Source organism: Salvelinus alpinus, chromosome 25 (assembly GCF_045679555.1).
Source record: "Salvelinus alpinus chromosome 25, SLU_Salpinus.1, whole genome shotgun sequence".
Lineage (NCBI taxonomy): Eukaryota > Metazoa > Chordata > Actinopteri > Salmoniformes > Salmonidae > Salvelinus > Salvelinus alpinus.
In genome coordinates this window covers 43,555,685-43,568,211 of record NC_092110.1, presented here as the reverse complement: position 1 = coordinate 43,568,211, position 12,527 = coordinate 43,555,685, and the positions used below count along the sequence as shown (strand labels likewise).

Below are 12,527 nucleotides of genomic sequence, written 5' to 3'. Positions count from 1 at the left end.
ATTTATGAGCAGTCCTGTGGTCTCTGTGTTGCCAGACACATTATTTATGAGCAGTGCTGTGGTCTCTATGTTTTGCAGACACATTATTTATGAGCAGTCCTGTGGTCACGTGACACGTGCCATGGTGAAACTTGCACTCCCGTATATGTGAAATAATCGGACGGGTGAAACCTGCATCTGGCAGTAAAAATGTTGTCGAATCTTTCGAACATTTCTCGATAGCTGCCTCTTTTTTTGTTGTTGTGGGATATAGCTGCGTCAATGTAAACCTGCCAAGGGTTATCTAGTCACGCCCTCACGGACTCTCTTTCAACGAACTACAGCTCAGGTTCACCTCAGAACACTTCAGTTACCAGGGTAACCGGGATGATGATACCAACAGGGAAGGAATCTTTAAGAGATGCACTATGGCCTGCATTCCGATTGGCACCCTATTCCCTATATAGTGCACTATTTTTGATCAGAGACCCATAGAGTTCTGGTCTAAAGTAGTGCACTATATAGGGAATAGGGTGCCATTTGGGATGTAGACTAGATTACACTTTATGGCTCTATTTTATTGTTTGGAAAAGCACGTCTGGTCTCGCTGTGGGTTGTGACAGTCTTCTCCCGGGGCGCTGCCTGTCTCTACCTGAATCACATTTCTGGTACATGTGTACTGAAACCATAGAGGGACTTCAATGTTACACATGCTAAGAACATTACACACGAAAACACATAGGCCTTCTCACAGGGGAAAAGCTCTATTTAATATTCAAAACAACACCATGTTAAATGATCTATTTACATGTTTTAAAAAACCATTATTCCAAACTGTTAACTTTGTATGGTCACATTCATGGAATGTATCATTTCCTGGAATCTTATACGTTAGAAGATTTGTAGTTTGTTTAAATTGGATGTGTCTACAACAGCCCCACCTAAAACACTACGTTAAAGTAATAAGCTTTACTTTATTTAACTCTGTCCTCTGATAGCTTCTATCCAGTCCATCTTCTCCTGTCTGCTGGGAGCCTGGATGTAGTAGTGAGTATCAGACTGAGTGATGATCTTCAACAGGTTACCTTGGACTTTACCCTTCACACCTGAGAGAGGAGAGGAGAGGAGAGGAGAGGAGAGAGAGAGACACACAGAGAGACACACAGAGAGACACACAGAGAGACACACAGAGAGAGAGAGAGAGAGAGAGAGAGAGAGAGAGAGAGAGAGAGAGAGAGAGAGAGAGAGAGAGAGAGAGAGAGAGAGAGAGAGAGAGAGAGAGAGAGAGAGAGAGAGAGAGAGAGAGAGAGAGAGAGAGAGAGAGAGAGAGAGAGAGAGAGAGAGAGAGAGAGAGAGAGAGAGATAGAGAGAGAGAGAGAGAGAGAGAGAGAGAGAGAGAGAGAATATCAGCCTCCCCAGACTGACTCACTGCTCTCTCTCTGGGTCATGTTCAGGAAGAACAACAAAAAAAAACAGAATGAAACTAGTAGGGTACAACCTGTACTTCAATGAGAACATTTGGATCGAGATGTTTTGCTAGTGTTCCCTACTGAACTCAACCCATGCCTGTCACAGGCCAGTCCCATTGTGTTATCAGCCACACCTTTACTGGAGCAAGACAGCTGTATCTTAGTGCTGACTGAGAGAGAGTGACTCAGTGTGTACGTGCGTGCGTGCTCTTTTGTGTTTGTGTGACTCACCTGAAGGAACACCGTTGTCGTCCAGAGCAGAGACCAGACAGCCTCGGAGAGAGAACCCGCCCACGGGACTGATGTCATCCTGATGTCATCAACAAGTGACATAACACAGGAAGTGGATGAGACAGAACACAAACAACGATGTCAATACCCACAAAAGAAGACTGACGATAATGAGAACCTGTATGATAGCACAAATAGACTGGTACCCAGGCTATGGCAAGAAGGCACAAATAAACTGGTACCCAGGCTATGGCAAGATAGCACAAATAGACTGGTACCCAGGCTATGAGTATATAGCTATAGTCTACAGCCATGTCACCTTACTGGGGTCATAGTAGTGAAGGTAACCAATAGTCACTCACCTTACTGGGGTCATAGTAGTGAAGGTAACCAATAGTCACTCACCTTACTGGGGTCATAGTAGTGAAGGTAACCAATAGTCACTCACCTTACTGGGGTCATAGTAGTGAAGGTAACCAATAGTCATTCACCTTACTGGGGTCATAGTAGTGAAGGTAACCAATAGTCACTCACCTTACTGGGGTCATAGTAGTGAAAGTAACCAATAGTCACTCACCTTACTGGGATCATAGTAGTGAAGGTAACCAATAGTCACTCACCTTACTGGGGTCATAGTAGTGAAGGTAACCAATAGTCACTCACCTTACTGGGGTCATAGTAGTGAAGGTAACCAATAGTCACTCACCTTACTGGGGTCATAGTAGTGAAGGTAACCTGGCTCTGATCGCAGCACAAACAGTCGAACCTTCCAGTTCTTTCTTTTGTGTCCCTGTATTAGAGGAAGACAGGAGACATGAATAACCAAACACATTATCATGTAGAGAAGTGTGGTTATGAGAGAAGAGTTGAAGCAGAGAACAAACACAAAAGACTAGGCCACAGCCAACCACAGATAGTTTGGGCTGATTGGCAAAGACTAGGCCACAGCCAACCACAGATAGTTTGGGCTGATTGGCAAAGACTAGGCCACAGCCAACCACAGATGGTTTGGGCTGATTGGCAAAGACTAGGCCACAGCCAACCACAGATAGTTTGGGCTGATTGGCAAAGACTAGGCCACAGCCAACCACAGATGGTTTGGGCTGATTGGCAAAGACTAGGCCACAGCCAACCACAGATGGTTTGGGCTGATTGGCAAAGACTAGGCCACAGCCAACCACAGATAGTTTGGGCTGATTGGCAAAGACTAGGCCACAGCCAACCACAGATGGTTTGGGCTGATTGGCAAAGACTAGGCCACAGCCAACCACAGATGGTTTGGGCTGATTGGCAAAGACTAGGCCACAGCCAACCACAGATAGTTTGGGCTGATTGGCAAAGACTAGGCCACAGCCAACCACAGATGGTTTGGGCTGATTGGCAAAGACTAGGCCACAGCCAACCACAGATGGTTTGGGCTGATTGGCAAAGACTAGGCCACAGCCAACCACAGATGGTTTGGGCTGATTGGCAAAGACTAGGCCACAGCCAACCACAGATATTTTGGGCTGATTGGCAGAGTTTTTCTCACCTGTTTCAGTAGATAGCCCCTTTTCAGGACTTTCCCACTTAGTTCTATGGCTGATAGGGAAGTCTCAGCCTTCACACTGCCTCGTTTCTTAATGTTCTCTGACTGGGAGAGACAACGTGGACACATTAACAAGGAAATACAGTAGGGTACAGGACATCTGGTTTAAACACTGTCTAAAGCACAACAGTACAAGTGAATCAGTCAGTGAATCATTCAGTGAATCATTCAGTGAATCAGTCAGTCAATCAGTGAATCAATCAGTGAATCAATCAGTGAATCAGTCAGTGAATCAGTCAGTGAATCAGTCAGTCAATCAGTCAGTCAATCAGTCAGTGAATCAGTCAGTGAATCAGTCAGTGAATCCATCAGTGAATCCATCAGTGAATCAGTCAGTGAATCAGTCAGTGAATCAGTCAGTGAATCAATCAGTGAATCAATCAGTGAATCAGTCAGTCAATCAGTCAGTCAATCAGTCAGTGAATCAGTCAGTGAATCAGTCAGTCAGTCAATCAGTCAGTGAATCAGTCAGTGAATCCATCAGTGAATCGGTCAGTGAGTCAGTCAATCAGTCAGTGAATCAGTCAGTGAATCAATCAGTGAATCAGTCAGTGAATCAGTCAGTGAATCAGTCAGTGAATCAATCAACCTTCATGGAGAGAAGGGGTTACAACTATAACTAGGGACAGTCACTCACAAAGCTGTAGAGAGCAGTGGAGTCATCCAGGAACTGCTCACTGAGTCCATGGCTGCGCTGAGCCTCAACGCTCCTCAGACCTACGGGGCGTAGGAAACCTTCCTCTAGGACGGCCGAGGACAGAGTCACAGCCTCTACACGGGTCAGAGCCAGCTGATTGAACACCAACCAGTCCACCACCGCAGAACCTTGAGGACAGAGGGAGGGAGGGGGAGAGAGAGAGAGAGAGAGAGAGAGAGAGAGAGAGAGAGAGAGAGAGAGAGAGAGAGAGAGAGAGGGGGATGGAGAGGGGGAGAGAGAAAGAAGGTGGAGAGAGAGAGAGAGAGAGAGAAAGAAGGTGGAGAGAGAGAGAGAGAGAGAGGGAGAGAGAGAGAGAGGGAGAGAGAGGGGATCCACATCATCAGCACCACTGTCATTACATCCATCCACAACAACCTCAGAGATCCCCTCCACCAACAGCACCAACAGCAGTAGTATGTTCAGCTGAGATCACATACACATATGTCTGTTAAGTGGCATATACCCTGAGTATATAAAACATTAAGAACTCTTTCCATGACGTAGACTGACCAGGTGAATCCAGGTGAACGCTATGATCCCTTATTGATGTCACTTGTTAAATCCACTTCAATCAGTGTAGATGAAGGGGAGGAGACAAAGGATTTTTAAGCCTTGAGAGAATTGAGACATGGATTGTGTATGTGTGCCATTCAGAGGGTGAATAGGAAAGACAAAAGATTGAAGTGCCTTTGAACGGGGTACGGTAGCAGGTGCCCGGTTCCCCGGTTTGTGTCAAGAACTGCAACACTGCAGGGTTTTTCACCCTGAACAGTTTCCCGTGTGTATCAAGAATGGTCCACCACCCAAAGGACATCCAGACAACTTGACACAACTGTGGGAAGCATTGGAATCAACATGGGCCAGCATTCCTGTGGAACGCTTTCGACGCCTTATAGAGGCCACGCCCCGACGAATTGAGACTGTTCTGAGGGCAAAAAAGGGGGATGTAACTCAATATTAGGAAGGTGTTCTTAATGTTTGGTACACTCACTGTATGTCAGGCATGTGTCAGAGCGTCTCACCTGAGAAGCAGTTGCTGTAGGAGCTTCCCTGCTCGTTGTGGCTGGTCAGCTTGATGCCACTGTGGACATCATACATGGAGTCCACCACCTGGCTGGGAGAAGGAAGGACAACAAACCATGTCAGCTGGGCACAATTCACCTCTTAGCTCTTCCCCTTGGCCCTAACCCTTTAGCTGGAATAGCTTCACTATTGACCAGCTGTGTGACTGTCTTTGTGGAATAGCTTCACTATTGACCAGCTGTGTGACTGTCTTTATGGAATAGCTCGACTATTGACCAGCTATGTGACTGTCTTTATGGAATAGCTTCACTATTGGCCAGCTGTGTGACTGTCTTTGTAGAATAGCTTCACTATTGGCCAGCTGGGTGACTGTCTTTATGGAATAGCTTCACTATAGACCAGCTGGGTGACTGTCTTTATGGAATAGCTTCACTATTGACCAGCTGGGTGACTGTCTTTATGGAATAGCTTCACTATTGGCCAGCTGTGTGACTGTCTTTATGGAATAGCTCGACTATTTACTGTCTTTATAGAATAGCTTCACTATTGGCCAGCTGTGTGACTGTCTTTATGGAATAGCTTCACTATTGACCAGCTGTGTAACTGTCTTTGTGGAATAGCTTCACTATTGACCAGCTGTGTGACTGTCTTTATGGAATAGCTCGACTATTTACTGTCTTTATAGAATAGCTTCACTATTGGCCAGCTGTGTGACTGTCTTTATGGAATAGCTTCACTATTGACCAGCTGTGTGACTGTCTTTATGGAATAGCCTCACTATTGACCAGCTGTGTGACTGTCTTTATGGAATAGCTCAATTTTTACTGTCTTTATAGAATAGCTTCACTATTGGCCAGCTGTGTGACTGTCTTTATGGAATAGCTCGACTATTGACTGTCTTTATGGAATAGCTCGACTATTGACTCTCTTTATGGAATAGCTCGACTATTGACTGTCTTTATGGAATAGCTTCACTATTGACATGCTGTGTGACTGTCTTTATGGAATAGCTCGACTATTGACTGTCTTTATGGAATAGCTCGACTATTGACTGTCTTTATGGAATAGCTTCACTATTGACATGCTGTGTGACTGTCTTTATGGAATAGCTTCACTATTGACCAGCTGTGTGACTGTCTTTATGGAATAGCTTCACTATTGACCAGCTGTGTGACTGTCTTTATGGAATAGCTCGACTATTGACTGTCTTTATGGAATAGCTTCACTATTGACCTTTGTGGAATAGCTTGACTTCACTCATGTGACTAATAGACTAAATGCAACCAAACTGGCAATGTTATTACAACCAGTTTATAACCATGTAATCTGGTTGTAATAGTGTAATTTTAACCAGTTTATAACCATGTAATCTGGTTGTAATAACGTCATTTTAACCAGTTTATAACAATGTAATCTGGTTGTAATAGTGTAATTTTAACCAGTTTATAACCATGTAATCTGGTTGTAATAACATCATTTTAACCAGTTTATAACCATGTCATCTGGTTGTAATAGTGTCATTTTAACCAGTTTATAACCATGTAATCTGGTTGTAATAGTGTAATTTTAACCAGTTTATAACCATGTAATCTGGTTGTAATAACGTCATTTTAACCAGTTTATAACCATGTAATCTGGTTGTAATAACATCATTTTAACCAGTTTATAACCATGTAATCTGGTTGTAATAACGTCATTTTAACCAGTTTATAACCATGTAATCTGGTTGTAATAACATCATTTTAACCAGTTTATAACCATGTAATCTGGTTGTAATAGTGTAATTTTAACCAGTTTATAACCATGTAATCTGGTTGTAATAACGTCATTTTAACCAGTTTATAACCATGTAATCTGGTTGTAATAACATCATTTTAACCAGTTTATAACCATGTAATCTGGTTGTAATAGTGTCATTTTAACCAGTTTATAACCATGTAATCTGGTTGTAATAGTGTCATTTTAACCAGTTTATAACCATGTAATCTGGTTGTAATAACGTTATTATAACCAGTTTATAACCATGTAATCTGGTTGTAATAGTGTAATTTTAACCAGTTTATAACCATGTAATCTGGTTGTAATAGTGTCATTTTAACCAGTTTATAACCATGTAATCTGGTTGTAATAACGTCATTCTAACCAGTTTATAACCATGTAATCTGGTTGTAATAGTGTCATTTTAACCAGTTTATAACCATGTAATCTGGTTGTAATAACATCATTTTAACCAGTTTATAACCATGTAATCTGGTTGTAATAACGTCATTTTAACCAGTTTATAACCATGTAATCTGGTTGTAATAACATCATTTTAACCAGTTTATAACCATGTAATCTGGTTGTAATAACATCATTTTAACCAGTTTATAACCATGTAATCTGGTTGTAATAACGTCATTTTAACCAGTTTATAACCATGTAATCTGGTTGTAATAACATCATTTTAACCAGTTTATAACCATGTAATCTGGTTGTAATAGTGTAATTTTAACCAGTTTATAACCATGTAATCTGGTTGTAATAGTGTCATTTTAACCAGTTTATAACCATGTAATCTGGTTGTAATAACGTCATTTTAACCAGTTTATAACCATGTAATCTGGTTGTAATAACGTCATTTTAACCAGTTTATAACCATGTAATCTGGTTGTAATAACGTCATTTTAACCAGTTTATAACCATGTAATCTGGTTGTAATAGTGTAATTTTAACCAGTTTATAACCATGTAATCTGGTTGTAATAACGTCATTTTAACCAGTTTATAACCATGTAATCTGGTTGTAATAATGTCATTTTAACCAGTTTATAACCATGTAATCTGGTTGTAATAATGTCATTTTAACCAGTTTATAACCATGTAATCTGATTGTAATAGTGTAATTTTAACCAGTTTATAACCATGTAATCTGGTTGTAATAACGTCATTTTAACCAGTTTATAACCATGTAATCTGGTTGTAATAACGTCATTTTAACCAGTTTATAACCATGTAATCTGGTTGTAATAACATCATTTTAACCAGTTTATAACCATGTAATCTGGTTGTAATAGTGTCATTTTAACCAGTTTATAACCATGTAATCTGGTTGTAATAGTGTAATTTTAACCAGTTTATAACCATGTAATCTGGTTGTAATAACGTCATTTTAACCAGTTTATAACCATGTAATCTGGTTGTAATAACGTCATTTTAACCAGTTTATAACCATGTAATCTGGTTGTAATAGTGTAATTTTAACCAGTTTATAACCATGTAATCTGGTTGTAATAACGTCATTTTAACCAGTTTATAACCATGTAATCTGGTTGTAATAGTGTCATTTTAACCAGTTTATAACCATGTAATCTGGTTGTAATAGTGTCATTTTAACCAGTTTATAACCATGTAATCTGGTTGTAATAGTGTCATTTTAACCAGTTTATAACCATGTAATCTGGTTGTAATAGTGTAATTTTAACCAGTTTATAACCATGTAATCTGGTTGTAATAACGTCATTTTAACCAGTTTATAACCATGTAATCTGGTTGTAATAACGTTATTATAACCAGTTTATAACCATGTAATCTGGTTGTAATAACGTCATTTTAACCAGTTTATAACCATGTAATCTGGTTGTAATAGTGTAATTTTAACCAGTTTATAACCATGTAATCTGGTTGTAATAACGTTATTATAACCAGTTTATAACCATGTAATCTGGTTGTAATAACGTCATTTTAACCAGTTTATAACAATGTAATCTGGTTGTAATAGTGTAATTTTAACCAGTTTATAACCATGTAATCTGGTTGTAATAACATCATTTTAACCAGTTTATAACCATGTCATCTGGTTGTAATAGTGTCATTTTAACCAGTTTATAACCATGTAATCTGGTTGTAATAGTGTAATTTTAACCAGTTTATAACCATGTAATCTGGTTGTAATAGTGTCATTTTAACCAGTTTATAACCATGTAATCTGGTTGTAATAGTGTCATTTTAACCAGTTTATAACCATGTAATCTGGTTGTAATAACGTCATTCTAACCAGTTTATAACCATGTAATCTGGTTGTAATAGTGTCATTTTAACCAGTTTATAACCATGTAATCTGGTTGTAATAACATCATTTTAACCAGTTTATAACCATGTAATCTGGTTGTAATAACGTCATTTTAACCAGTTTATAACCATGTAATCTGGTTGTAATAACATCATTTTAACCAGTTTATAACCATGTAATCTGGTTGTAATAACATCATTTTAACCAGTTTATAACCATGTAATCTGGTTGTAATAGTGTAATTTTAACCAGTTTATAACCATGTAATCTGGTTGTAATAGTGTCATTTTAACCAGTTTATAACCATGTAATCTGGTTGTAATAGTGTAATTTTAACCAGTTTATAACCATGTAATCTGGTTGTAATAGTGTAATTTTAACCAGTTTATAACCATGTAATCTGGTTGTAATAACGTCATTTTAACCAGTTTATAACCATGTAATCTGGTTGTAATAACGTCATTTTAACCAGTTTATAACCATGTAATCTGATTGTAATAGTGTAATTTTAACCAGTTTATAACCATGTAATCTGGTTGTAATAACGTCATTTTAACCAGTTTATAACCATGTAATCTGGTTGTAATAACGTCATTCTAACCAGTTTATAACCATGTAATCTGGTTGTAATAACATCATTTTAACCAGTTTATAACCATGTAATCTGGTTGTAATAACATCATTTTAACCAGTTTATAACCATGTAATCTGGTTGTAATAATGTCATTTTAACCAGTTTATAACCATGTAATCTGGTTGTAATAACGTCATTCTAACCAGTTTATAACCATGTAATCTGGTTGTAATAACATCATTTTAACCAGTTTATAACCATGTAATCTGGTTGTAATAACATCATTTTAACCAGTTTATAACCATGTAATCTGGTTGTAATAGTGTAATTTTAACCAGTTTATAACCATGTAATCTGGTTGTAATAGTGTCATTTTAACCAGTTTATAACCATGTAATCTGGTTGTAATAGTGTAATTTTAACCAGTTTATAACCATGTAATCTGGTTGTAATAGTGTAATTTTAACCAGTTTATAACCATGTAATCTGGTTGTAATAACGTCATTTTAACCAGTTTATAACCATGTAATCTGGTTGTAATAACGTCATTTTAACCAGTTTATAACCATGTAATCTGATTGTAATAGTGTAATTTTAACCAGTTTATAACCATGTAATCTGGTTGTAATAACGTCATTTTAACCAGTTTATAACCATGTAATCTGGTTGTAATAACGTCATTCTAACCAGTTTATAACCATGTAATCTGGTTGTAATAACATCATTTTAACCAGTTTATAACCATGTAATCTGGTTGTAATAACATCATTTTAACCAGTTTATAACCATGTAATCTGGTTGTAATAACGTCATTTTAACCAGTTTATAACCATGTAATCTGGTTGTAATAACATCATTTTAACCAGTTTATAACCATGTAATCTGGTTGTAATAACGTCATTCTAACCAGTTTATAACCATGTAATCTGGTTGTAATAACGTCATTTTAACCAGTTTATAACCATGTAATCTGGTTGTAATAACGTCATTCTAACCAGTTTATAACCATGTAATCTGGTTGTAATAACATCATTTTAACCAGTTTATAACCATGTAATCTGGTTGTAATAACGTCATTTTAACCAGTTTATAACCATGTAATCTGGTTGTAATAACGTCATTTTAACCAGTTTATAACCATGTAATCTGGTTGTAATAACGTCATTCTAACCAGTTTATAACCATGTAATCTGGTTGTAATAACGTCATTTTAACCAGTGTCGACGGTTGGGGAAAGTCTTTCAGCCAAGGCCCCTAAGTGTCTCACTTCAGGCTGACGTTGTGTAGTTGTAGTGACTGGTGTCCAGTGGTTTTAGACTGGCTGGTGGTAGGAGAGTCAGCTGGGCGGAGCTTCTCCACCGCTGCACCGATATCCGCTGCCCATTGGTCACGCTCCTCCCGAGAACACGCCTCCAGGAAATACTCGGCAGAACTCTTGGTTTGCAGTTTGAACACCAGCTGAGGTACAGTAAACAACAAAGAGGACCAACGGATGACGTTGAATACCTGAAGATTACATCTTAACCCCAAGATGATAGCATGATGTGTCCAACAGCATCGAGAGATGTATCTCACACACATTTGAAAACTATGAAAAGCGTACTGTATCTACGATGATAGTGTGTCAAGCGGTCTAAGGTTGATGTCCCCGGGCCTTGCATTCTCTAGTATGATTTCAGAAGAAAGCAAAAAGCTGGGCTGGGCTCAACAGAGCTGAGACACTCCCACTTCGCAGACAGTTTTCAACAATATAACACGTAATCTATTGACACATCTAGTGCAGCGATATATCCTCAGGGCAACAGTTTCAGAGACATGAACAGCATACACTATATAATGCTATTATATTAGAATAGAATCATAATTCTATAATAGAATCATAACTCTAGAAAATAATAGAATATAATGCTGTTCTAATCACAGAGATCGGCATTCGAACCACGATGGAGTTATAATATGTAATTCTATGATTTGAATGCTGTTCCAACAGCCTTAATGTCACTGATTCCCAGACGAGGTAAACGTAAAGGGGCTTGTACATTAACTCACCGGGCGGTTGTCATACTCCAGAAACGGACAAAAGATTTTACAATCGGTCAACATGATCCTCCCTCGTTGACAGGAGTCTCTCTTCCCTCCATCATATTTATAGTAGAGCAACTTGTCTGGTTTGAGTACAAACCAGCGAGCCTTCCAGTTGTGAACTACATGGCCCTAGAGTTACAATTAGAAAATATATATGAATTAAAATACTATAATAGTCAAATGAAATGCGCTTTATATGGACATATAGCGGTTTATTTAATCTTACCCGTTTCACAAGGAATCCCTCTTTCAGGATAGGGTTCTGCTGATCTTCTTCCATAGTCAGTGAGTTGTTCTACCTCAACGCAGGTCTCGAAGCATCGTATATCTCTCCCCTGGCTGCGGCGTCATCTGGTACACACCCAGCCAGCACGGAACTCTCAGAACATCGGAATGCAGGAAAAACCCCGTGGCTCTTTCCACAAAGGGTATGTTTCAATCTATTTGAAAAATCTTGATGTGTAAACATTTATGACCATGGTCAACATTGGCTGACAAAAACAAAGACTTTCAACATACAAGACACACACGTAACACAAAAATAATAAGGGAGATTAAAAGATAATGCAATAGCGCATTTGAAATATAAAGGTATATTCCCGATTAAGTCGACATATGCAGAGTTTAAGTGGATCCAGTCTCCGCAAAAACATGGACAGTAATGAGTATCGTCGGTTATATGCACACAGTACTAGTCATATTAATATAATAGTTCAATGTAAACGTTTACATGCTTTGCGAGAAGAACAATTTCCCTAATAATCCTGTTTACATGGACACTTCTGAAATCAAGTGGGACTATAAATAAACGTTACCACGGCAACGATGTCT

General features: G+C 38.7%; 1 protein-coding gene across 1 annotated transcript; it reads right to left on the bottom strand.

Annotated features, from left to right (window-relative positions):
- Positions 1–727: 727 nt before the first annotated feature.
- Positions 728–12,070, bottom strand: plek2 (pleckstrin 2). Its single transcript, XM_071366879.1, has 9 exons — positions 11,923–12,070; positions 11,661–11,825; positions 10,879–11,069; positions 4,987–5,078; positions 3,905–4,092; positions 3,211–3,312; positions 2,386–2,469; positions 1,680–1,758; positions 728–1,085 (listed from the first exon to the last, which is right to left on the bottom strand). The coding sequence occupies exons 1-9, from the start codon at positions 11,974–11,976 to the stop codon at positions 958–960; spliced, it is 1,083 nt and encodes a 360-aa protein (XP_071222980.1). The 5' UTR covers positions 11,977–12,070; the 3' UTR covers positions 728–957.
- Positions 12,071–12,527: the final 457 nt, after the last annotated feature.